Raw genomic sequence first — 26749 nt, 5'->3', positions numbered from 1 at the left:
ACGCAGGCCTGAGTAATTCTGGGAGTTGAAGTCCACAAGTCATCAAAGGGTCAGGTTTGAAGACCCCTGATTTAAGTTGTGTCCACTGCACTTGCGTGTTCGTGACACGCCTCCTCTTTGCCAAGCAGTACAAATAAATTACTACTGTTTTCTGGGAGTTGAAGTCCACGAGGCAGAACAGAGCCGAGGTTTGCCTAGCCCAGGGGTAGGCAACCCTCGGCTCTTTTATGACTCGTGGACTTCAACTCCCAGCATTTCTGAGTCAGCTATGAGTAAGCTATGCTGACTCAGGAATTCTGGGAGTTGAAGTCCATGAGTCATAAAAGAGCCGAGGTTGCCTAGCCCTCCCTGATCGAGCCGCTTCCTCCCTTGGCAGTGGACGCAGGGATCGCTGCTCCCTTTTTCAGGCTTGCAATAGCATCTCTTCCCAGCTGGGCCAATCCCCGTCCCCTCCCGTCAATCAAGCCACCCAGGCTCCTCCCCTCTCTTTGTGATGCCTCTGCCTCCTCCTCCTCCTCCTCCTCCTCCCTCTTTCCTCCTCCCTCTCACTGACCGTCCCGCCAGGCAGGAGGGTAGCACCAGAGAGGGCTGCCGCGCTCTCTTTTGGAGCTTCCCTCCCGCCCCAGCCCTTCCCTCCATTCAAAACCCAGCAGGAACCTTCCACAACCGCTCCTTTCCCCCCCCCATTCATAAAATGCAAGCCCCGCCCCGCCCGAAACTGGACACGCCCCCGTTCTAAACGACCCCGCCTTCCCGCCCAGCTGTTGCAATGCTTTCCTTCTTGAGGAGTCATGGAGGAAGACCTTGAGCCGTCGTAAGTCGGGGTCCGGGTTTCCGGGGGTGGTGGTGGTGGAAGAAGCTGACGTGGGGCTGCCCCGCCTTTCTGGGGTTTTCTGGGGAGGGGTCTCCCCCAAAGAGTGTGTGTGTTGGGGGGGGAGGAGGAAGCATCAGGTCGCCTGCCACATCTGGAGGGCCCTTGTCCCATAATAATAATAATAATAATAATAATAATAATAATAATAATAATAATAATAATAATAATAATAATAATAATAATCAGAAGTCGGGGCTGATGGCAAGGAGAAAGCAGAGTAAAAGGATTGTTGCTTAGGCCCCGGGTTGTGTAGCTGTGCGTTTTCGGTGGGCGGGCTGGTGGGCATGCCTTTGTTCTATTGGCTTCTTTGATGGTTGTCGTTTTGTCACCATTTGTTCTCAGCAAGGCTCTCTTGGCGTTTTACCTTTTCCCTACCTGATGCCATCTCTAACACCTTCACTTCCTTCCGAGTTGCACAGCTTGTTGTGGGGTGTGTTCTGCTTCCTTGCTCGCTTGCCGCTGTTTAAATCCTGAGTCACGGTTACAAAACTATCCCGAGCAGCTTAACAAAACTTCCCAGCCGGCAGGAATTGAAAGAACAGGATAGCTGAGCAAAGCTGCTGCAAATAGGAGGGCGAATTCTAATAATAATGGTGGTGGAAAGAAAAGGGAAAAAAAAACAAGCAGAAAAAACAAACTGTGACAACCTTAATTAGCCTTTGGGAGTGGGCGGCTATTAAAACATGATGGTGATAAAGTGATAGAAAATGAAGAAGTGAAAATGCTCTGGGACTGCAGAAGTCAAACTGACAAACACCTGTTGCATAACATGCTATGCTTAAAAATTGTTGATAAGAAAGAAAAAAAAAGGTCTGAAGATTGGATCTGACAGTGCCTGGAGACAGCAGAATAAAATAAAAAACTGGATAAAATAACACAATATAAAGACCTGCTAATAGAAGTAGTAAGATTTGTGGCAAAAAAAAAGCAGGCTAAAAGAATGAAAGAGAGCTGGTTTGGTTTAGTGGTTTAAGGAAAGAAAACCAAGAGATGGTGAGTTCGAGTCCCGCCTTAGGCATGAAAGCCTGCTGGGTGACTTTGGGACACTCATTCTCAGCCCAAGCCACCTCACAGGATTGTGATTATAGGGAAAATAGGAGGAGGAAGGAGTATCGGCTATGTTCACCATTTTGAGTCATTTATAAAGTAATGAGGAGGAAAAAAATACTCTTAAAAATACTTTAGAAAGATAGTAAGGTAAAGGTTCCCCCGCACATGCGTGCTAGTCGTTTCCGACTCTAGGGTCTGGTGCTCATCTCCGTTTCAAAGCCGAAGAGCCAGCCCTTGTCCGAGGACGTCTTCGTGGTCATGTGGCTGGCATGACAAGATGCCAAAGGCGCACGGAACGCTGTTACCTTCCCACCGGAGTGGTCCCTATTTTTCTACTTGCATTTTTTACGTGCTTTCGAACTGCTAGGTTGGCAGAAGCTGGGACGAGCAACAGGCGCTCGCTCTGTTATGCGGCATTCGGGATTCGACCCGCCAAACTGCCGACCTTCTGATCGACAAGCTCAGCATCCTAACCCACTGAGCCACTGCGTACCACTAGTAATAAGTACCACTAGTAATAAACCCTTTGGATACAATCCTAAAACATCTGGAACATCACTTGAATACTGTGGGCATTGACAAAAGCATCAGCAATTGCAAAAGGCAGCTTTACTTGGAACAACTTGCAGAACAACTTGAGAATAAGGGACATTTCAGCCCCCTGTTAAAAGCAAGAGACCCTAAATCAGGGTCTTCAAACTCGGCCCTTTTATGACTCATGGACTTCAACTCCCAGAATTCCTCAGCCAGGCATGCTGGCTGAGGAATTCTGGGAGTTGAAGTCCATGAGTCATAAAAGGGCCGAGTTTGAAGACTCCTGCCCTAAATGGTTGTCCAATCTCTTCTTAAAATCCTCCAGTCAGTGTTGGAGAACCCACAGCTTCCGGAGACGAGTTATTCCACTGATTAATTGTTCTAAAGTATGAATATCTTTAATATTATCAAACAACATTAGCCTAAGCCAGGTTCTTCGGAAGGGCTCGATAGCGTGATAAACTGCCAGATCCAGTCTAAGCAGCTGGCTGGCTGTGTGTGACCAATTATAAATAATTGTTATTTATTATTATGGGTGACAAACTCCCAGGCCCTGGTGAATCGGGGACGATTTCCTGCGAGGCTCTGAGACTTGATAAAAGAAGATCAAATATGGTTCGTTCAAAGAATCTTTGTAATCTCCCATATTTGATTTCTCAGCCGTAATGCTGGGTGTTAAGGTTTGGGGATTAAGCTTGCCTTTGTCAGCACAAGCAGGCTGGTAAGAAGGCAGATTGAAATGCAGCTGATTTTATCCTCTGCCTGCTTCTAGATAATGCCAAGAAGAGGCCTTGCACTGGGGACTAGCATGGACGAAATAAAACACCACAAAAGCGTGGCCAAAACAGTTTGAAGGCAAAGAAAGGAGGGCAGGCAGCTTGGATCTGTGTCCTTGGGTTTCAATAAATGAGATTAAGCACTGCCCTACAAATTATTTTCTGTTGCTAGGATTTCCGTGATTCTTTGTACGGAAAAAGTGACTTTTCTCCCTGGTTAAATAAAAAAAAGAATTCAGGAAGAATCCTTTAGAGTCTGCTAGTTCCTCCGCCCAAGCCTTAGACAAATTGTGAAGTCCAGGCCAGTTTCATTTCTAAGGGTAAAAGCCAAACTGGGAAGTGATGTAGCTCTTTCAAGGCCAGTTTGACGGCTGGGGACTTGCCGTATTCGGTGAAAGGGAGAAAAATCCTCCACGTATGCTCAGAGGCCTTTGCAGTGTTGTGCGTTGTTTTAAAACCTCGCAGGGTGGTTGTTGTGGGGAAAATAGGAGGAGGGTGGGTTTCATACGTTTGCCACCTCGAGTTATTTGTAAAAATCTGGGATACAAATGCTGTATCGAATACTGCAGTCAATTTTGGTCACCATATCATAAAAAAAGATGTTGAGAGTTTGGAAAAAAAATTCAGAGAAGAGCAACTAAGATGATCAAAGGCCTGGAGATTAAAACATACGAAGAAGGGCTGCGGGACTTGCGTTTGGCTAGTCTAAAGAAAAGAAGAAATAGGGGAGACATGATAGCAGTGTTCCAGTATCTGCGGGGCTGTCACAAGGAAGAAGGGGTCACATTGTTCACCAAAGCACCAGAGGGGAGGACGAGAAACAATGGTTGGAAACTGATCAAAGAGAGAAGCAACCTGGAATTAAGGAGAAACTCCCTGACAGTGAGGACAATCAGCCAGTGGAACAGCTTATCCCCCGAAATCATGGGCGCTCTATCACTGGAAATCTTTTAAGAAGAGACTGTCTGAGACAGTGTAGGTTCTCCTGCTTCAGCAGGAAGCTGGACTAAAAAACCTCCAAGATCTATTCTGTTCTATTCTATTCTATTCTATTCTATTCTATTCTATTCTATTCTATTCTATTCTATTCTATTCTATTCTATTCTATTCTATTTTATTCTATTCTATTCTATTGCTAAGCACATTGATTTGATTTGTGCTTCTTAGATTGTAAGCCGCCCTGAGTCTTCGGAGAAGGGAGGGATATAAATGGGATATTCTATTCTATTCTATTCTATTCTATTCTATTCTATTCTATTCTATTCTATTCTATTCTATTCTATTCTATTCTATTCTATTCTATTCTATTCTATTCTATTCTATTGCTAAGCACATTGATTTGTGCTTCTTATATTGTAAGCCGCCCTGAGTCTTCGGAGATAAATGGGAGGATAAATGGGATATTCTATTCTATTCTATTCTATTCTATTCTATTCTATTCTATTCTATTCTATTCTATTCTATTCTATTCTATTCTATTCTATTCTATTCTATTCTATTCTATTCTATTCTATTCTATTCTATTCTATTCTATTCTATTCCCACCAGGCTCAAGGTTGACTCAGCCTTCCAAAATGAGGACCCAGATTGTTGGGGGCAATAAGCTGACTTTGTAATAATGCCGCTTGGGGTGTGTGTGAAAGCCCTAATAAGCAGGCATATACATAGAATGAAGGCTACTGCTAAGCTTGTAAGCCGCCCTGAGTCTTCGGAGAAGGGCGGGATATAAATGGAATTAAAATTAAAAAAATAAAATAAAAATATTCTATTCTATTCTACTGTACTCTACTCTACTCTACTCTACTCTTTAGGAATTTCAGGAATTGGGTATGTCTAGGGCAGGGGTCGGCACCCTCGGCTCTTTTATGACTCGTGGACTTCAACTCCCAGAATTCCTGAGCCAGCATAGCTGGCTCAGGAATTCTGGGAGTTGAAGTCCACGAGTCATAAAAGAGCCGAGGTTGCCTACCCCTGGTCTAGGGTAATGAAAAGAAGGATAGGGGGGTTGATATGATAGCAGTGTTCCAGTATTTGAGAGGCTGCCACAAAGAAGAGAGGGTCCACCTATTCTCCAAAGTACCAGAAGGCAGGACAAGAAGCAATGGATGGAAACTAATCAAGGAGAGAAGCAAGCTAGAACTAAGGAGAAACTTCTTGACAGTGAGAACAATTGATCAATGGAACGACTTGCCTTCAGAAGTTGTGGATGCTCCATCACTGGAGGCTTTTAACAAAAGATTGGACAAACATAGGGTTTCCTGCTTGAACAGGGGGCTAACTAAGAAGACCTCCAAGGTCCCTTCCAACTGTTATTCAGTGATATGTTGATGATGGTAACAACAAGAACAACAACATACTCTCGTTAGCTCCAAGGCATTTTTGAGCTGCTTTGGATCAGAGAACAAGATACGTAAGGTCATCTCATACTGGATAAAAAAGGGAGCTTTTATATTCGGGTGTGTTAATAAATAATAAACTTCTGGAAGTGGTTAGGGGAATTAGAAAGAGGGATTAAGGGTTTGACTTTCTGCAGTTGGGTCCCTAGAAAGATGATGTAAGACTATCTTCTCTGTGTTCACTTTGACCCTTAACTCCAAGGACAAAGGACTTGGAAGTGATTCAACAGAAATTAGAAAATCAGTCATTCAGCTTTCAGTTTGGCCCCTGGCATGGATTTGTAACACTATAGCTTTGTTTTCTTGCTGGCTGGCTGGCTGGCTGGCTTTTTTTTTTTTTGGTGCATGCTTGGATTGATTTTGGAAGTGAGAAGGGGAGCCACTTCCCTTGTTTTAATGTAATCTTTTTTCCTAGTCCGTGATAGGCAAAGGAGATCTCAAAGATGCTTTGGCAGGAGGCAACTGGACTTTCTTGGTTTGTTTGTTTTTTTGAAAGCTTTAGCATCTCATCCAGATTTGCTTAATGACTGAGCGACTCACTTAACTGCAATGATTATCTGAAGAATTGCTTCAAGAAAGGTCATAAAATTGAGTGCCATTCTCTTAACAAATGCTGGTCTCCATTGTGGATGTTGAGTGTTCAAATGCACTGGTTAATTGCTTCTTTTTAAAAATAGAGAACTTCCTCATTTCCTTCCTTCCATCCATCACTTCTTCCTTCTATCTGTCCAGCTTTCTCTCTGATCCTCCCTCCCTTCATTCTCTGTAATCCTTCCTTCCTTCCTTCCTTCCTTCCTTCCTTCCTTCCTTCCTTCCTTCCTTCCCTCCCTCCCTCCCTCCCTCCCTCCCTCCTATCTCCTTCCTTCTTTTCATTCCCATATCCCTCCCTCCCTTCTCATTTCTATCTCCTTCCTTCTCCTCATTCCCATTTTCCTTCCTTCCTTCCTTCCTTCCTTCCTTCCTTCCTTCCTTCCTTCCTTCCTTCCTTCTTTTCATTCCCATATCCCTCCCTCCCTCCCTTCCTTCTCATTTCTATCTCCTTCCTTCTCCTCATTCCCATCTTCCTTCCTTCCTTCCCTCCCTCCCTCCCTCCCTCCCTCCCTCCCTCCCTCCTATCTCCTTCCTTCTTTTCATTCCCATATCCCTCCCTCCCTTCCTTCTCATTTCTATCTTTCCTTCTCCTCATTCCCATTTTCCTTCCTTCCTTCCTTCCTTCCTTCCTTCCTTCCTTCCTTCCTTCCCTCCCTCCCTCCCTCCCTTCCTCCCTCCCTCCTATCTCCTTCCTTCTTTTCATTCCCATATCCCTCCCTCCCTTCCTCATTTCTATCTCCTTCCTTCTCCTCATTCCCATTTTCCTTCCTTCCTTCCTTCCTTCCTTCCTTCCTTCCTTCCTTCCTTCCTTCCTTCCTTCCTTCCTTCCTTCTTTTCATTCCCATATCCCTCCCTCCCTTCCTTCTCATTTCTATCTCCTTCCTTCTCCTCATTCCCTCCTTCCTTCCTTCCTTCCTTCCTTCCTTCCTTCCTTCCTTCCTTCCTTCCTTCCTTCCTTCCTTCCTTCCTTCCTTCCTTCCTTCCTTGTTGAACTCAGCATTCAGAGTTTCAATAGGGTGCATGTCCGAACTGAGTGTTCACTTCATTTGTATGCTTGCCATCCTGAAAGCCGCAGGAACAGCTTTTCCTCTATTGTAGCACAAGTCTTTCATTGTTTTCCTTTTCCCCCCCTGCTGCAAACTGGATAGAAAGAACAGGCGAGAGATAAAGAAGGAAGACTCTGTTGCACACATCTTGCCACACTTGTGTCTCTGCGTGGAAGACCCCCCTTTCTGACCGACTGGCTGACACTTGCAGAGGTTTGCATCTGTGTGCAGGGGTGCATGCATTTTCCACCCACCAGTGCAGTTCCTGGATTCAGCTGGGGAAGGATGGAGACAAAATTCGCCATCTCTGCCCTGAGCGATGGTGCCACTTTGGGACTCATATAATGGATTGAGGTTTTTCTTTTTTCTTTTTAAGACCTTGTAATCCCCTGCTTTGGGGTGAGCATTTACTGGCCGGATGACCTTCCTGATGCCTATGTGGAGTTCCCAGCAGATATTTTCTCTTTGCGCCCTGATAGAGAAACATCTGTCAGTGTCTAGGATTGAACTCTCAACTTTCCAAGTGGGAGGCGAGCGTCTTCACCCCTAGGCCACCACAGCCGCTCATATAATGGATTGTGGTGTCCTCTTCAAAAGGAAGCCTCAGGCTGAGAGACTTGGATTCAAATCTATCTGCCTTGAAGCTCACTACAAGTAGGCCTTGATTTATGACTGAAATTTGAGCCAGGAACACAGCAGTCATTAAGCAGGTCACCGCCTGGTTTTGCGACCTTTCCCCCAACCCCCCAACCCCCCCCCCCCCCGTAGTCATTATGCAAACACTGCAGTCATGGAGTGAACCCTGCAGTTGTTACACAAACACCAGGGTTGTTAAGCAAACCCATTTTCTTCAATGGAAGACTTTTTTTTGCCAGAGGTTAACGCTGGAAACTAGTAAAATAAATGCCAAAACTTGCAAGCACTTGACCACAGGACACGCGAATGGCCATAAGTGTGAGTCAGTTGCCGAGCGCCCAAAATGTGATTACATGACAGCAAGTGTGTATGTGTGTGTGTGTGTGTGTGTGTATTTGTCACTGTCAGAATTCCAGAGCCAGGTCTAATTAACTCTGAGGAGATCCATTGTAACTTAGAACAGTCACTAAGTGAGCCGTTGTTAAGGGAGGACTATCTGTAACGAGTTAAACCTCCTTTCACCAAAATGGTGAAAGTCGATAACATTGAGGTTACAGAATGAAGTGTGGAATAATGTTGGTTATGACTTGGTGGACATTTCAAAGCCAGAGAGGACTTTGATGGATTATCCATGTTTTTCAAGGCTGGTAGCTTAGTGTTCTGCTTTCTTGGATTATGGTTGAAGGTTTTACACTAAACCTGAGAAAATCTGGCCTCAGATTCCAAGTTTACATATTTTACTGGATGACTGTAAGTCAGGGGTCTTCAAACTTGGCCCTTTTATGACTTGTGGACTTCAACTCCCAGAATTCCTCAGTCAGGCAAACTGGCTGAGGAATTCTGGAAGTTGAAGTCCACAAGTCATAAAAGGGCCAAGTTTGAAGACCCCTGCTGTAAGTAGAAGAATTTATCTATGGGGTTATAAGATAGTTGACAGTCTTGACAAGACTAGAAGCAAGGGTATATAAAATTAGCTAATAACAAAGGAAAACAATGCATTGTCTTTCTATAATCAAACGGGAGAATTGATGAAAGATCATTAAATTTATTTATCTCCTGCTTTTACTTTGTACAACTCAGAGTATCATGCATAATGTGCCTAGGGCCTTCTGGGTGAGAGTAAGCAAAAAAAAGTCACCCCAAAAAGGGATTTTGGCAAAAATGGCCCAAAGCCTTCCCAAGTTGATTTTCATACTTAAAACTAAAATTCTACCTTTCTAGTTCAGCACCTTCACTACTGTATCACGCTGCTTTCAGGTCTAAATCCTCTAATTAAATGAATTAAATTAAATTATCAATGAATGTAGAGATGTCCAGAGTTACTTATCAAGCATTTCCCAATAAGTCACAGAAAGCATTATTTGCTTGGAAGGGACCTAGCCTCTGTAAGATTAAAGCTTCAAGGAACGTGATCCTTCAAAGAAAGCCTACTGCTTTTTTTCCTTCTTGAAAAACTCGGGGGCACCAGAATCTGTTAATTGGTGAGATTCCATGGACAGTCTACTACCTATTGCAGTTCCAAAAAGTGGCATGGAGTGAAATGTATGACATTAATTTCTGTCTATCAAATTGGGAACATTTTCTTCATTTATCTCTCAAAATACAGTAGCCTTCCTTCCTTCCTTCCTTCCTTCCTTCCTTCCTTCCTTCCTTCCTTCCTTCCTTCCTTCCTTCCTTCCTTCCCTGATTTCCCTGTTTAGCTCTTTCCCTTACTCCTGCCTTCATTCTTGGAGTCCACTAATGTTTTTCTTAGATTAGATTAGAACTACAAAGGTTTCATTTAGGTTCACTGAAATCAGGGCTTAAGCTAAATACATGTCTTTCAGTTGGAACTAAGTGTGAATGAACATAAACTAGATCCACTTTTTCTATTTGCCCTACAATAAAATTGAAATATATATGGACATTTACAAGTTTTGCTAGGTTGGGGTTGATGTAAGTTTCACCTTTTAGCCTTTAAAACACCCTTCCTTCCTTCCTTCCTTCCTTCCTTCCTTCCTTCCTTCCTTCCTTCCTTCCTTCCTTCCTTCCTTCCTTCCTTCCTTCCTTCCTTCCTCTGTCCCTCCCTCCGTCCCTCCCTCCCACTCTCCCTCCCTCTGTCCTGTCCTGTCCTGTCCTATCCTATTAACAAATAAAAGAGCTAACCAACAAACCTTCCTCCTCCTATTTTCCCCACAACAACCCTGTGAGGTGAGTTGGGCTGAAAGAGAGTCACTGGCCCAAAGTCACTCAGCTGGCTTTCATGACTAAGGCAGGACTAGAACTCACCGTTTCGTGCTTTCTAGCCTGGTGCCTTAACACTGAACCAAACTTGGCTCTCTGTTTATTCTTATTCTTCCTATTCCTTCCTTATCATTCTCTGTGTTTGCTTTGTCCCTTCACTACTTTTCAAAAACAAATTTAAAAAATGTTTTTTTCTAAAAAAAAAACCTCCATAATAGGTGGAAGTTGGAAACGGCCGGTGCTCATCTCCGTTTCAAAGCTGAAGAGCCAGCGTTTGTCTGAGGACATCTCTGTGGTCATGTGGCTGGCATGACTAGACGCCAAAGGCGCACGGAACGCTGTTACCTTCCCACCGTAGTGGTCCCTATTTTTCTACTTGCATTTTTAGGTGCTTTCAAACTGCTAGGTTGGCAGAAGCTGGGAAGAGTAACAGGCGCTCACTCTGCTACGCGGCACTCGGGATTCGACCTACCAAACTGCCGTATTCGGGTCTTTTTCCATGTACCATTGAGAGTGTCTTGGCGACGTTTCGACAAGGTCCCACTCGTCATCTTCAGCACGAAGCCGAAGACACCAGCCTGAAGATGACGAGTGGGACCTCGTCGAAATGTCGCCAAGACACTCTCAATCATACACGGGAAAAGACCTGAATACGCCAAGACATATATATATATATAACCCTAACCAACAAAAAATAACCTTGAGAGTAATATAGTAAATTGACGTAAGTCACCAAAATGTATCACGTGTGTGTGTAATCATTTAATAACAAAGCTGGAATTGCAAGTATTTGAAGAACACCGAGTTGGGAAATGTCTATGGAGACATTCTCGGTCATCCAGGACATTGTCGTCCCAAAAGTGCTTTTCCAAAAGGCAACTGGAGTTTCTTGTTTGTTTTGTTCTTTCAAGACGTTTCACTTTGCTCTGAGCTGAAGAAGCTTCTTGGATGAGAAGCGAAATGTCTTCAAAGAAAAACAAGACAGTCCAGTTGTCTCCTGACAACTGGGGACCACCGAGTTGGGAAGATTAATTTAGCCTCTTCATTGAATTGTAATTATTCTCATTCTTTGCTTCCCAATCTGGAGACAGCATAAACTTTTGGATATCACAGTGTTGCGAAAGCAGGTTGTTGAAAAGAGCCCTGTTTTGCTGTTTGGGCCAAGGACTATTTAGCTGTCTCGTTTCCTTTGTCCATGTTTGCTAGATAGTTCTAATCATGTTCTCCTTGTGGTCTCCTGTTCTTCCTACAGGTCCCAAGGCTGGCTAGGTGGTTGGTTGCCAGCCTGGCGGCCCACATCTATGTCCCACCTCAAGAATGTGGAAGCTCGGATCCTGCAGTGTAAGAATGATTTGTCTGTTCATTTTGGGTGGGGGGTTTCTGTCCCCTTGTCAAGAATCACCAAGGAGCTCCCTTTGTAGGCAGCACCTATGGAGGTTTTCCCTTGTTGCTAATCATTGCTCATAATATTTAATTTTTTAATTCCATTTATATCCCGCCCTTCTCCGAAGACTCAGGGCGGCTTACAAGCTTAGCAGTAGCCTTCATTCTATGTATATGCCTGCTTATTAGGGCTTTCACACACCCCCCAAGCGGCATTATTACAAAGTCAGCTTAATTGCCCCCAACAATCTGGGTCCTCATTTTACCTACCTCGGAAGGATGGAAGGCTGAGTCAACCTTGAGCCTGGTGGGATGCGAACCTGCACTAATTGCAGGCAGCTGGTGTTACTTGAGGCATTAGCCCACTGCTCCACCAAGGCTCTATAATATACCTAGTCCTCGAACTTACGACCACAGTTGGAAACCAGAATTCCCATCGCTAAGCAAGAAGGTGGTTAAGTGAGTCCCAAAGGTGCTTTTTCAGGAGGCAACTGGACGTTCCCTGTTTTTCTTTAAAGACCTTTTGCTTCTCATCCAAGAAGCTTCTTCTGCTCTGACTGGATGGTGGGGAATGGAAGGATTTACACTCCTTGCAGACAGCTGGTCATTTGCCTTCTTTTAGAGAGTCGTTGAGGCCACTTGTCTGTGTCCTCAGGGTCACCTGAGCCATGCAAATGTATGTGGAGCCTTCTTGGCTGCAGGAAGTTTTCTGCCTTGTGCCCCTTCATGGTTGAAGATCGGCGCAGGCTGTTGGGGATGAGTCCGTGTTGTCTGCATCTCAAACTGAAGCGCAAATGGTTCCTGTAGTCTGCAATGTTTTCTGGAAATCTGTTCATACTCCCGCACCATTCAAAGGGTGTTCATCCCCAAGTGCATAGCTAAAAGTCTGTGGAGATTCTCAGTCAGTTGGGAATGGAAGGATTTGGAAGGATTTACCACCATCCAGTCAGAACTGAAGAAGCTTCTTGGATGAGAAGCGAAATGTCTTCAAGGAAAAACAAAGAAAGTCTGGTTGCCTCCTGAAGAAGCACCTTTGGGCCAACCATGACCTGGATGATTGAGAATCTTCATAGATATTGTTAAGTGAGCTGCGCCCCATTTAATGACTTTTTTTTTGGCCATGGTTGTTAAGCAAATCCCTGCAGTTGTTAAATGAATCACCTGGTCATTAAGCGAATCCAAGCTTCCCCCACTGAATTTGTTTGTTGGGAGGGTTGCAAATGGCGATCACATCCAACTGTTGCAATTACATGCTGGTTTTCAAGTGGCCAAATCTTGATTAAGTGACTGTAGGGATGCTGCAATGGTCATAAGTGTGAGGACCAGTCATAAGATAGGTTTTTTTTTAACTGTTTTTGTATCTTTGAATGGTCACTAAAAAAAGAGTTGTTAGTTGAGGACTTTCCGTAGTGGTCACTAGGTTTAATTCATAATGTCTTTAAATGATTATTGTGGATTGTTAGACTCACAATCAATTTACGGCTGCCTAAGGTGGTGTGCGAATATGTTTTTTAAAAAAGGTGGAACATTTTTCCTTTGTTTTCCAACACTCCAGCTGCTTGTGAAGACAGATCTTCTGTTCTTGAGTGGCAGAAAGAAGACAGTGGGAGAATCCCCTTGGAAAGTTTTAATCCTATCAAAAGCTTTTGAAATGCAGCAACCTCACTCTCGTGGCCTTAGAAGCTGGCTGACCACCTTCCCATGTGTGTTCAGTTAGCCCAACTCCCCAACACGGTGCCTGCATTTTAGATTTTAAAATAAACAGAGATTAAACAACAATAACAACGGCAGCAGCAACAAAAACCTTGCACGAGCCAACAGAATAAAAATCTGAGGCATGCTTGTGGGAAATTTGCTTGAAGACCTCACATTTTACCTCTCTCCAATTCTAATTCTGAAGTTTTGGGGAAGTTTGGATGCTCTTACACTTGCTGTTGTGTGGAACCGGTATAAAAACATCCCTTTTCCTAAATCTGGCTTAGCAAGGATGGCAGTCTTTGGGTGGGTGGGGGGCAAGGATCTTAACAGAATTTATAATAGAATAACAGAATTGGAAGGGACCTTGGAGGTCTTCTAGTCCAACCCCCTGCTCAAGCAGGAGACCCTATACCATTGGTTGTCCAATCTCTTCTTGAAAACCTCCAGTGATGGAGCATTCACAACTTCTGGAGGCATGTTGTTCTCCTGATTAATTGTTCGCACTGTCAGGAAATTCCTCCTTAGTTCTAGGTTGCTTCTCTGCTTGATAAGTTTCCATCTGTTGCTTCTTCTCCTGCCTTCTGGTTGAGGAGAATAGGTTGATCCACTCTTTTTTGTGGCAGCCCTTTAGATACAGGTAATTCTCGACTTAACAACAGTTCAATTACGATGGCAAAAATAAAAGTTACGACCACTTTTCACACTTAATGACCCTTGCTGCATCCCCATGGTCATGTCATCAAAATTCGGATGCTTGGCAACTGACACGTATTTATGATGGTTGCTGTGTCCCAGGATCATACGATCCCCGTTTGCAACTTTCTGATAAGCAGAGTCAATGGGGAAGCTAGATTCGGTTAACAACCGTCTTACTAACTTAGTAACTGCGGTGATTCACGTAACAGCTGTGGCAAGTAAAGTCATAAAATGGGGCAAAACTCACTTAGCAACTGTCTCGCTTAGCAACAGAATTTTTGGGCTCCCTTCTTGTAAGTTGAGGGCTCCCTGTATTGTATTAGGTCACCCCCCCTAGTCCTGGATCTTGTTCTCTACCGGATCGCTCCCGTTCCTTTGGGTTTCAAAGCAGCTGGAACCACTGGATTTTGAGACGGTTTGGCCCCTACGTACTAAACCCCTTGTTTCTCCTGCTTTTTTCCCCCAGGCCTCCAGAACCGGTTCGTGGCCCGCTATGTGCCTCTCCCGAACCAGGCCAAAATCTGGACCATCTCGCTGTCGCCACAATGGGGCAAGGGTCGTACCCCTTTGGTGATGGTGCACGGCTTTGGGGGCGGGATCGGGCTTTGGATCCTCAACATGGACTCGCTGAGCCACCGCCGTCCCCTCCACGCCTTTGACCTCCTGGGTTTCGGGCGCAGCTCCCGGCCCCCGTTTCCCCACGACGCCCAAGGGGCCGAGGAAGCGTTTGTGAGCTCCATCGAGGCCTGGCGCGAGGAGATGGGCATCCCCAACATGATCTTGCTTGGCCACAGCTTGGGCGGGTTCCTGGCAGCCTCGTACAGCTTGCAGTACCCGGAGAGGTAAGCCCAGCCCACTACCTGGTTCACAGGTAATCACCTTCCTGTGGGTTCAATCACTTGCCCCTCTTGGACTTCCTCATCTAGTGAGCTATCTGGGACCCCAAGTGATTTTTCTAAGTCAAGATAAATAAGAGTGTGACCTGTGACTTCTGTGTACGTGTGCATGTGTGTGTATTGTTGCGCACATGCAAATGGTTTGCTAAGATCCTTTTTGCATCTCAGGTTGAGTGGATCTAAAACGTGGGCCTGGTTTTTTTGCTTCTTAAAGAGCCAGTTTAGTCTAGTGGCTAAGGCACCAGGTTAGAAAGCAGGAGACGGTGAGTTCAAGTCCTGTCTTAGCCATGAAAGCCAGCTAGGTGACTTTGGGCCAATCCCCAGGGGACAGTGAGTTCTAGTCCTGCCTTAGCTTTGAAAGCCAACTGGGTAACTTTGAGCCAATCCCCAGGAGTCAATGAGTTCTAGTCCTGCCTGAGGTATGAAAGCCAACTGGGTGACTTTGGGCCAATCTGCAGGAGACAGTGAGTTCTAGTCCCGCCTGAGGTATGGAAGCCAACTGGGTGACTTTGGGCCAATCTGCAGGAGACAGTGAGTTCTAGTCCCGCCTGTGGTATGGAAGCCAACTGGGTGACTTTGGGCCAATCCCTAGGAGACAGTGAGTTCTAGTCCCGCCTGAGGTATGGAAGCCAACTGGGTGACTTTGAGCCAATCCCTATGAGACAGTGAGTTCTAGTCCCGCCTGAGGTATGGAAGCCAACTGGGTGACTTTGAGCCAATCCCCAGGAGACAGTGAGTTCTAGTCTCGCCTTACCCAGGAAAGCCAGCTAGGTGACTTTGAGCCAATCCCCAGGAGACAGTGAATTCTAGTCTTGCCTTAGGCATGAAAGCCAGCTGGATGACTTTGGGCCAGACTCTCTCTCAGCCCAACCCACCTCACAGGGTTGTTGTTGTGGGGAAAATAAGAGGAGGAAAGTGTGTTGGTTATGCTCGCCACCTTGGGTTATTTGTAGAAATAATAAAGGCAGGATGCAAATAAATAAAATAAAAGAGGATGCCATAATCCTTGCCGCTTTTGATGCCGTCTGTTTCATCCCTTACATTTCTTGCCTGCCAGGACTGTGGTCCTCCCCAGTTTTAATTGTGCGGCCCTCCTCACACTGTGCCAACCTCTGGCTGATGGCAGTTGTGTTTCCTCCAGGAGATGCATCATTTGTAGGAAAGTTGTGGTCTTGTGAGGCAATTGCCAGGCATCAAGACTGACTTTAAGATGCAAAAAGAAAAAAAAAAGAAAAACTAAGGGGAAAAAAAACAACAACCATTTTGTATGGTTCACCTATCAGAGCTGAATGAAAGATGATGCTAAGCAATTCAGAAATCTTTCCCCAAACTTCCTTTGTTTAGCAACCTTAATATAGAACACTTGTTGCTCCTCTTATGTAATTAAATCTGAAAGCCATGCACATTCAAAAAGTTTGCTCCCCTAAATGCCAAGATCTCATAAAAAAATAATAATAAAAAGGCAGGGGGCCATTTAAAGGTTGGTTGGTTTGTTCAAAACATTTTCTCCCATTCCTTGCCACTCCCCCTAAATCACTCCTGGAGCAGTGCATGAGTTTCCATAGACTCAGTGCTAGCAAGATAGCCCCCATTTGCTGGTTTTAATTTAATTTAATTTAATTTAATTTCTAAAATGGGGCTGCCCTTGAAGACCACCCGGAGGCTCCAGCTGGTGCAGAATGCGGCCGCGCGGGTAGTGATGGGAGCATCCTGATACTCCCATATTACACCCCTCCTGCGTGAGCTGCATTGGTTACCGGTTGTCCTCCGGGTGAGATTTAAGGTGCTGGTACTTACCTTTAAAGCCCTACATGGCTTAGGCCCGGGATATTTGCAGGACTGTCTGCTGCCGGGAACGATCTCCCATCGCCCAGTACGCTCACACAGAGAGGGCCTCCTCAGGATGCCGTCGGCTAGACAATGTCGGCTGGCGGCCCCCAGTGGGAGGGCCTTCTCTGTGGGAGCACCAGCACTTTGGAACCAACTTCCCCTTGAGCTCCGGATGGCCCCTGATCTCCGGTCCTTTCGCCGCGGCCTTAAAACTTTCCTTTTTCATCAGGCTGACCTGGACTGATGACAGGGTTTTTAAAATGTTTTTAATTTTAATTGTTTTGTTTTTTTAATTGAAAAGTTTTACAGTACATTTTTGAATACAAAACCCCTCCCATCCCCCTCCCCTCTCCCCAAACCTTCCCAACTCTCCCCTCCCCTCCCCCCCACTCCCCGACTTCCCAGAGCTAAATACAGGGTATAAAAATACAAACAAACATAATCTAAAATATGCAAACAACAATAAAATATTAAATTCTATCGCACTTTAACTCTTAATAAAATAACTACAAGCTAGTTATACATCATATAAATCCACTACTTATTCAAATGCTAAGTGAAACTTTTTAGTCCCATATTTATTCTGGATATAATCAATCCATCTTCTCTTTAATTTTAATTGTTTAGTTTAACTTATTTATTGGGGCTGCTTATTTAATTTCTTTTAACTTTTGTATTGTTGTTTTTATTGTTGTTAGCCGCCCTGAGTCCTTCGGGAGATAGGGCGGCATATAAGTCCCAAAAATAAATAAATAAATAAATAAATAAATAAATAAATAAATAAATAAATAAATAAATAAATAAATAAATAAATAAATAAATAAATAAATAAATAAATAAAAGAAGCAACATGCAAGAAAAAATATGTGGGGAGGGAAGAGGGAAGCGGCACGTAGTAGCTTTTAGAAGTGAAAGAAAGCCGTTCTTACTACGATCAGCTGGGGATATTTCAGCGAACAGAAGAGCTTGACTTTATGTCAGCGTGACTTTCTGTTTTATTCTACATCCCCCCATATTGCTTACCGTACTAACGTCGATCGTACTCAGCTTGATCATGTGTCTCTGCGTTTTATTCCCTTTTGACCCAGGGTGAAACATCTAATCCTGGTGGATCCTTGGGGCTTCCCCACACGGCCATCCGATCCAGCTCAGGTCCGAACTGCACCAACTTGGATCAAGGCTGTAGCAACTGTGTTGGGACGGTCCAACCCTCTGGCTGTCCTCCGAGTTGCAGGACCTTGGGGTGAGTGAAGTTGGCCAGTAGTTTTTGAATCGAACTTGGCAAGTTCGCCTCCTCCTCCAAGAGGCTGCTTCAGCTCGGACTGGATGGTGGAGAATGGAAGGACTTACACTCTTTTGCAGCCAGCTGCTCGCTTCCCTTCTTTTAGAGAGTCGTTGAGGCCCCTTGGAGGTTTGTCTGTGTTTCTGTAGCCTGCAATGTTTTCTGGAAATGCGTTCATACTCCCGCACCATTCGAAGGGTGTTCATTGCAAAGCGCATAGCTAAATGTCTTATGGAGATTCTCAGTCATCCAGGTCGTCCCAAAGGTGTTTTTTTCAGGAGGTAACTGAACTTCCTTGTTTTTCTTTGAAGATGTTTCGCTTCTCCTCCGAGAGGCTGTTTCAGCTCTGATGGGATGGCGGGGAATGGAAGGATTTATATCCCTCGCAGGAATGTGAACGGATTTCCAGAAAACATTGCAGGCTACAGGAACAGGGCAAAATATTCTGGAGCCAGAAGGCTCCACATACATTTGCCCTATTCCAGTGACCCTGAGGACACAGATAATCCTCTATTGTTGTTGTTAGCTGAGAAGTTGGTTCCGACCCATCACGACCCTATGGACAATGTTCCTCCAGGCCTTCCTGTCCTCTACCATCTTCCGGAGTCCATTTAAGCTCACGCCTACTGCTTCAGTGACTCCGTCCAGCCACCTCATTCTCTGTCGTCCCCTTCTTCTCTTGCCCTCAGCCTTTCCCAGCATGAGGCTCTTCTCCAGTGACCCTCTAAAAGAAGGCAAATGACCAGCTGTCTGCAAGGAATGGAGAAGGGTGCAGATGTGAGATAGCGTTTCATCCAGTATGTCTTCTGAATTTGTGCCTGGATATCTAATGTTCCTTCCTCTTCTTTCACACATCCACACTATCTTCTTGGTATGGATGTCCCAAAGGTGCTTTTTCAGGAAGCAACTGGACTTGGCTTCTTTTTCTTTGAACACGTTTCGCTTCTCATCCAAGAATCCTCTTCTTCTCTGACTGGATGGTGGGGAATGCAAGGATGTACACTCCTTGCAGACAGCTGGTCATTGGCCTTCTTTTAGATCAGGGGTGTCAAACTGGTGGCCTGTGGGCCACATGCGTCATGTGCAGGCCACACCCACCCCAGCTCCACAAAGGCAAAAAAGTCGCGATACGTCACGATACATCGCGTTGCATGATTGAGTTTGACACCTGTGTTTTAGAGAGCCGTTGAGGCCACCTGGAGATTTATCTGTGTCCTCAAGGTCACCCGAGTAGTGCAAATGGGTGTGGAGCCTTCTTGGAACTGCTGAAAGGACTGTGTTGTAGACTGGAGATAGATGATGTTGGATTCCCCCCCCCCTGTTGAGAGAGGGCTGTTCAATTTTGACCTAGATGGCCTCTTTGCCCTCTTCTTTCAAACCAGCGGTCCCCTCTGTCCAAAATGTGGACTTTGCTGTCTTCAAAAGAGTAGCCTTTGTCTTTTAAATGCAGAGGACTGCTGAATCTCGCCCTGACGGGTTGATTATCCTAGGTTGTGCCATGCATTTATGATGTGTTTAGAGTATCTAACTTTTTCTCTAGGTCCTGGGCTGGTCCAGCGGTTCCGTCCAGATTTTAAGCAGAAATTTGCCAAATTTTTTGATGACGATACCATCTCTGAATACATCTATCACTGCAATGCCCAGACACCGAGGTGAGGAAGCCCTCCAGCCCACCGACGTGAAATTTTGGTTAGCTGTGGCCCCGTCAAGAAGCATCCTGTTTGAGCTCGGACCACAGAGACCTGGACAGATCCCAGTCTGATAGTTCAGGACTGGCTGCAAAGATAACTGGCATTGGTGATGGTGATAAGCCAATGAAACTTAATACAGGTAGTCCTTGACCTTTCAAAGTTACAACCTGGAGTTGAAGTTCTGAAGATTTGTCCCTTCCTCCCCGTGGGTCACCAAATCTCACACTGAGCACTTGGAAACAAAACAAATGTGTATGACCATTTGCAGTGTCCTGCGGTCATGGGACTGTGTTTTATGATGGTTTTGCCCAAACCCATCACTTCTGGTTTTCGGCAAAACACACCCACGGGAAAATCACTCTACAACCTTTAACCACAAAAAAAAAAATGTTGTAAAATTGGACTGGTCACGTGACCGAACATTTTATGACCTCTATGACATGCAAGCAAGCATAATGGGCAGGTTCCATGATGGTTGTAACTTGGGAACTACCGGTAAGAAATGCAGGGAAAGTGGCGTTCTCCATCGGTCCATTGAGTGGACTTTGGATGCAGTGGACAATATTCAGGCTTCACAAATACAGTAATTGCAGGTCAGGCAGTTAGTATAAACATCATAGAATCCTAGGGCTGGGAGGGACCTTGGAGGTCTTCTAGTCCAATCCCCTACTCAAATGAGGAGTCTATAATCATCCCGGACCAATGGTTATCCAATCTTTTCTTGAAAACCTCCAGCAGGCAAACTCCAGAAGGCAAAATCATATAATCTGGACTACTGCAACGCTCTCTACATGGGGCTACCCTTGAAGACCACTCGGAGGCTCCAGCTGGTACAGAATGCAGCCGCGAGAGTTGTGTTGGGAGTTTCCCGACACTCCCATGTTACACCTCTGCTCCGCGAGCTGCATTGGCTTCCAGTTGTCTTCCGGTTGAGATTCAAGGTGTTGGTAATGACCTACAAAGCCCTACATGGCATGGGTCCGGAGTACCTTGGGGAGCACCTGCGGCCGGCGTCAACTTCCCTCCGCCCCGTGCGCTCCCACAGAGAGGGCCTCCTCAGGGTGCCACCGGTCAAAGAATGTCGACTGGTGGCCCCCAGGGGGAGGGCGTTCTCTGTGGGTGCGCTGGATTTATGGAACCATCTTCCGGTCAAGCTCCGGATGGCGCCTGACCTCCGCTCCTTCTGGCGCGATCTCAAAACCTACCTTTTCGAACAAGCTGGCCTGGCCTGATGGGATGGGGTTGGGTTTTACTAATCTGTTTTAACCTACTTTTTAATGTGTTTTAACTTATTCATGGGCATTTTGTTTAATCATTTTTAATTTTTGTATCTTGTTTTTTTAATATGTATTGCCCTGTTCACCGCCCTGAGTCCTTCGGGAGAAGGGCGGTATACAAATAAAATTAATAATAATAATAATAATAATAATAATAATAATAATAATAATAATAATAATAATAATAATAATAATAATAATAATAATAATAATAATAATGTCCTTCCTTCTTGCTCCACATCAGTGGGGAGGCAGCGTTCAAGGCCATGACCGAATCCCTAGGATGGGCCCGCCGTCCCATGTTGGAACGTATCCACATGATCCGGCGTGACTTGCCCATCACCCTCATCTATGGAGCCAATTCCTGGATCGATACCAGCACTGGGGAGAAAGTCAGGGACCTACGACCAGGGTGCTACGTTAATGACATGGTAAGTCATTGGCCCAGAGAACGGGGCTTCTGCAAGCATGGAGATCAAGCACAGAATGTGTTCTCTCTTTCTCCCTCTCTCTCTCCTTCCCTCCCTCCCTCTCTCTCTTACTTTCTCTTACTCTTTCTCTCTGTCTCTTTCTCTCTCTCTCTCTCTCCCTCTCTCTTCCTCTTGATCTCGCTCGCTCTCTTTCTCTCCCCTCCCTCTCTTTCTCTTTCTCTTTCTCTTTTTCTCCCTCTCTGTCTCTTGATCTCTCTCCTTCCCTCCCTCCCTCCCTCCCTCCCTTACTTTCTCTTCCTCTTCCTTTGTCTCTTTCTCTCTCTTTCTCTTTTTCTCCCTCTCTCTGTCTCTTGATCTCTCTCCCTCCCTCTCTCTCTCTTTCTCTCTCTCTCTTTCTCTCTCTCTCTTTCTCTCTCTTTCTCTCCCCTCCCTCTCTCTTTCTCCCCGTCTCTGTCTCTTGATTTCTCTCCTTCCTCCCTCTCTCTCTTTCTCTCTGTCTCTGTCTCTCTCTTGGTATCCCCCTCCCTCTCTATATATATATCTTGATCTCCCTCCCTCCCTCCCTCCCTCCCTCCCTCCCTCTTTCTTTCTTTCTTTCTTTCTTTCTTTCTTTCTTTCTTTCTTTCTTTCTTTCTTTCTTTCTTTCTTTCTTTCTTTCTTTCTTTCTTTCCCCTCCCTCTCTCTTTCTCTCTCTTTCTTTCTCCCTCTTTCTCTGTCTCTTAATCTCCCTCCCTCCCTCCCTCTCTCTTAATCTCTCTTCCTCTTTCTCTCTGTCTCTTTCTCTCTCTCTCTCTCTCTTTGTCTCTCTTTTGGTCTCTCCCTCCATCTCTCTCTCTCTCTCTCTCTCTCTCTCTTTCTCTCTCTCTCTCTCTCTCTCTCTCTCTCTCTCTCTCTCTCTCTCTCTCTCTCTCTCTCTCTCTCTTTCTCTCCGTCTCTCTCTCAGTGTCTCTCAGTGTCTGTCTCTCTCTTTCTCTCCTTCTCTCACTGCCTTTCTCTCTCTCTTTGTAGTCCTCGATTTACATCCATTTGTTCAATGACCCTTCAAAGTTACAGCAGCACTGAAAGAAAGCAGCTTAGTACTATTTTTCAAACTTAACGACTGTTGCAGCATCTCCACGGCCACAAGATCAAAACTCAGCCACTTGGCAACTGGCCAGTCCTGGGGTCACACAATTCCCTTTTGGTGGCTTTCTGACGAGCAAAGTCAATGGAAAGCCAGATCCACTGAACAACCGTGTTACTAACTTAACTTAAGTAACTTAAGCAGTGATGCACTTAACAGCTGTGGCAGGAGAGGTGGTAAAATGAGGCAGAGCTCACTTAACCACTATCTTGTTCAGTGATTCACTGCAGTTGTTAAGTTACTAATAAGGTGGTGAAGTGAATCTGGCTTCCCCCATTGACTTTGCTTGTCAGAAGGTCGCAAAAGGGGATCGCATGACCCTGGGACACTGCGGCCGTCATAAATATGAGTCACTTGCCAAGCGTCTGAATGTTGATCACGTGATCAAGAGGATGCTGCAAGGGTCATACCTGTGAAAAATGTCATAAGTCACTTCTTTTTTCCAGTGGTGGTGTTAACTTTGAACAGTCACTAAATCACCTGTTGTAAATCAAGTACTTCCTGTAGATGTTGAGCAGTCCTGCAAGCTTTGTAAGCAAAACTAGAGCTGTGGCTAGACTATGCAGTTAATCCTCAAATTACGACCGGTCACTTAGCTTATGGTCACTCCCTGTGGTAATTATAATCCAGTTCTGATGGCAGCCGCCCTTGGCAATCCGCCTGCATTAATGGCTGTTTGCAGTGTCCTGCATTAGAATAACACTGATAATCTTACCTACTGTAGTTAAATCCTGACTAGATGCCAAAGGTGCACGGAACGCTGTTAACTTCCCACCGTAGTGGTCTCTGTTTTTCTACTTGCATTTTTACATGCTTTCGAACTGCTAGGTTGGCAGAAGCTGGGACGAGTAACAGGCGCTCACTCTGTTATGCGGCACTCGGGATTCGACCCGCCAAACTGCCGACCTTCTGATCGACAAGCTTAGTGTCCTAACTAACCCACTGAGCCACCGCGTCCCTCAATATATATATATGTATATATGTTACTCGTCCCAGCTTCTGCCAACCTAGCAGTTCGAAAGCACGTAAAAATGCAAGTAGAAAAATAGGGACCGCTACGGTGGGAAGGTAACAGCGTTCCATGCGCCTTTGGCGTCTAGTCATGCCGGCCACATGACCACGGAGACGTCCTCGGACAAGCGCTGGCTCTTCGGCTTTGAAACGGAGATGAACACCGGCCCCTAGAGTTGGAAACGACTAGCACGCATGTGCGGGGGAACCTTTACCTTTACCTTATATGTGTGTGTGTGTGTGTGTGTGTGTGTATGTATATATATGTCTGCAATCTAGATTTAGGTTTTTTTCTTTTTCCTGGTGTTTCTATCGAAATGCAATGTGAATGTGCCATGCCTGTATCCCTAGCTGAGCTGGATGGCTGTTCCTCTTCTGCCCTGCTCCTCTAGGCCATCCCTGGAGCCTCCCACCACGTCTACGCTGACCAACCCAGGGCCTTCAACACTGCAGTGGAACAAATCTGCAACGCCGTGGACTGACCGCCGAAGCTGGAGTGGAAAAGTAGTTTGTATCCTTGCCACCTTATCGCTCAGCTGTGCGGAAGACGAAGAAGGCACACGCCACTTTTTGTGCCCCCGGGGGAGCCGAAACTGAAATCCCTGTGGATCTGACTGCAGATGGATCTCCGGGGAACTCTGCTGTCCAGCCTGCACTCCCTCCCTCCCTCTTGATTTCCCCTAGAAACATCTTTCTACTTAAAGGTTGCAGACCTCCTGTTTTGGGTTAATCCAAGTCTAACTATTCTATTTTTTTTTGCCCTTGAGAATGTTTTGTTCTTGGTTTGATTTACACCACATCCTCATGCAACATTGGTTCCTCGTGTTGTCGGTTCCAATTATAATCCCTCCTCCAATTTTATTCCTCCTCCTCCTCGCCCTTCATCCTACTACCTGTTGGAGATCTTGCTCCTTACCTTTGTGTATTTCAAAAGCATTACCTATTGTCGGTTTCTGCTGGAAAGCTATTTTGAATCTCTATGAAGACCCTGTTAGATGATGCTAGAGTTCTTCTCTTTGATATCTGGTGCCTTTGGGGATAAACTGCTAGCTGCAGTTTGTATATCAGAAAAGAGATGCTATTATTAATTCAATGCAGCAGAGACGTCTCTGTCAATGAAGCTTCAGGAAATGCACAAAACCCTTTAGGTGGTCTTCAGAACCACCATCCTAGGTGATTGCTGGAAACGGAGGACGATGTTCTGTAATTTTGAGGAGATGTCCTAAAATTAGATATATTTCAGAGAGACAATGAGAAAGAGATTGAGGTGTCAACTCCTAACCTCTTTCTCATGCACGATGTGGCCGTACCTATTTCCCACATTATACCTCCTAATCTGAAAAAAAAAAGAAATCTAAGTCCTAACTTAAATCTAAGAAGGGGCCAAGGAACCATGTGTAAATTCTCTTTGCAATGTGCAAACAGTGCAGAATTTAAATGGCTTTGACCTTGGAGTATTTGGTTTGAGCCTCCAAATACTCATCTTGTTCTTGATAGGGTTCTCAACTCTTCAGGACTGTTGTTTTGCACTTGGTGAAGAACATCTTTTGAGCTCAACTCATTTCCAAAATATTTGAGAGAACCTGACCCCCATCTGACACCCCCCCAAGCCTACGAAAAAATGTTCTCCATAAGATACATAATTCCGTTCCCTTTGGAAGTGTGAGTCACATCCAAGCTTGATGGGAGAACTTTTTCAGAATGGTGAGTGTGACACTACTGGAAAAATGATGTTGCAGCACTAATATGACTAACAGTGTAGAGCAAAAACCTATTAAATCCAGAATGGATGGTAAAAGTTTGAAAGAAGGGGATGGATGTAAAGGGAATTCCTCACTTTTAGGACCTCAAGATCATCACCCATGGCTTCAAGATGATCTGTCCTTCTAAAACCAGGGGAGAATCTGGATCAGAAAGCGAGTTCAGGGTCCTGCTTCAAATAGAAGATATTTGAGAGGGATACTTAGGCACTATTACTTGACCCTCAACCTTGTTTGTACATGTGTGATTATAAAAGTATCTTAACGTGAGGAACATCTGGCTGATGTCATCTGGGTTTGGCAGCTGAATGGGGTCCAGGCTGAGTAGCACTTGAATGAGGAACTACCAGGGAATTTTAAAGATTAAAAACATGACAGTTGGCTATTGAGAAGCTTGACTTGAAGGCTTTACCTGAAACTGTTGTTCTAGTTATAAAAGGGGGTTCTTGCTGGACTTGAATTCCACCATCAAACCACGAGCATTTTGGCCCTCATCATCTGTGTGTGGCTCTTGCCGTTCAACAGAAGTAAAAGTGAATTCTCTTTTTTTTTGGGGGGGGAACAGATGGAGGAGAAAGAAGCAGGTCACAATCTGATCTGTGCTGGTCTATGAAAGCTTCCTAGAAAACAATTGTAAGAGCAGACTCCATACCTCTTGTGAAATCCACCCCACCTCCTAAACCAGCTGTTCTTTCCTAACTGGGCTGGATGTCCCTGGTGGCTGGGGAATATGGGTGTTGGACTCTTAACACCAACATGGAAGCTTGGCCAAGTTGAAAGAGGTCACACTATGTTTGGGGGAGAAAGAAAGCCTTCTATTTCAACTTGATTTACTTCTCTTTTGTGTTCCTGTTAAAGTTGCCTGTTGGGATTCATGAATCCCTGCTGCCCTGCTGTACGAAGGTTTAATGGAGACAGGGGCAAAAAAAAAGTTTGGTATCCAGGTAGTTCTTAGAGCTGAGGTTATTTGGAAAAAGAAGCCAATTGATTTGCTTCTTGAACACTATTAACACAATTTCTAATACTGGGTGTAGGAGACAGTCTGAATTGCACCTGACTGACTTCCCAGCAGTGCCATCTATGGAATTACCCTTTGTTTGTACTAATTTTGTATGTTTGTTAAAATAAAATTATTGCTTAAAAACACTTGGGGAATAGTCTGTGTCTTTGTAAAGCTTGGTGTGCTTTCTTTTCTGCTTTGGATATGATGTCCCATTCTTATTTATAATAATAATAATAATAATAATAATAATAATAATAATAATAATAATAATAATAATAATAATAATAAGAAGAAGAAGAAGAAGAAGAAGAAGAAGAAGAAGAAGAAGAAGAAGTTGGAAGGGACCTTGGAGGTCATCTAGTCCAACCCCCTGCTCAGGCAGGAAACCCTATACCATTTCAGACAAATGGCTGGGCAGTCTCTTCTTAAAAACTTCCAGTGTTGGAGCATTCACCACTTATGGAGGCAGGTTGTTCCACTGGTTAATTGTTCTAACTGTCAGGAAGTTTCTCCTTAGTTCTAGGTTGCTTCTCTCCTTGACT

At 44.9% G+C, this 26749-nt stretch overlaps 1 protein-coding gene across 2 annotated transcripts; it reads left to right on the top strand.

Annotated features, from left to right (window-relative positions):
- The first annotated feature begins 745 nt into the window (after positions 1 to 745).
- On the top strand, positions 746 to 26350 carry LOC308678236 ((Lyso)-N-acylphosphatidylethanolamine lipase-like). 2 transcript variants are annotated; one of them, XM_081345292.1, is made up of 8 exons: positions 777 to 814; positions 7370 to 7480; positions 11379 to 11467; positions 14370 to 14745; positions 17718 to 17872; positions 19452 to 19563; positions 21124 to 21310; positions 23837 to 26350. In XM_081345292.1, the coding sequence occupies exons 3-8, from the start codon at positions 11428 to 11430 to the stop codon at positions 23924 to 23926; spliced, it is 960 nt and encodes a 319-aa protein (XP_081201418.1). In that variant the 5' UTR covers positions 777 to 814; positions 7370 to 7480; positions 11379 to 11427; the 3' UTR covers positions 23927 to 26350. The 2 variants fall into 2 exon arrangements, with proteins under 2 accessions (XP_081201417.1, XP_081201418.1); XM_081345291.1 differs by lacking the exon at positions 7370 to 7480 and having other exon boundaries at positions 746 to 814.
- The last annotated feature ends 399 nt before the right edge of the window (positions 26351 to 26749 follow it).

The sequence above is a fragment of the Vipera berus genome (genome assembly GCF_964194415.1).
Source record: "Vipera berus genome assembly, chromosome: Z".
NCBI classification, from domain to species: Eukaryota; Metazoa; Chordata; class Lepidosauria; order Squamata; family Viperidae; genus Vipera; species Vipera berus.
The sequence above is the reverse complement of the archived record's forward strand: the minus strand, read 5'-3'. Positions and strand labels throughout refer to the sequence as shown.

Coding starts and splice junctions, on each gene's coding strand:
- LOC308678236 (XM_081345291.1), top strand. CDS start 792: ATGGAGGAAGACCTTGAGCCGTC. Junction 14,746..17,717: donor AGCTTGCAGTACCCGGAGAG/GTAAGCCCAGCC, acceptor CTTTTGACCCAG/GGTGAAACATCTAATCCTGG. Junction 19,564..21,123: donor TGCAATGCCCAGACACCGAG/GTGAGGAAGCCC, acceptor GCTCCACATCAG/TGGGGAGGCAGCGTTCAAGG.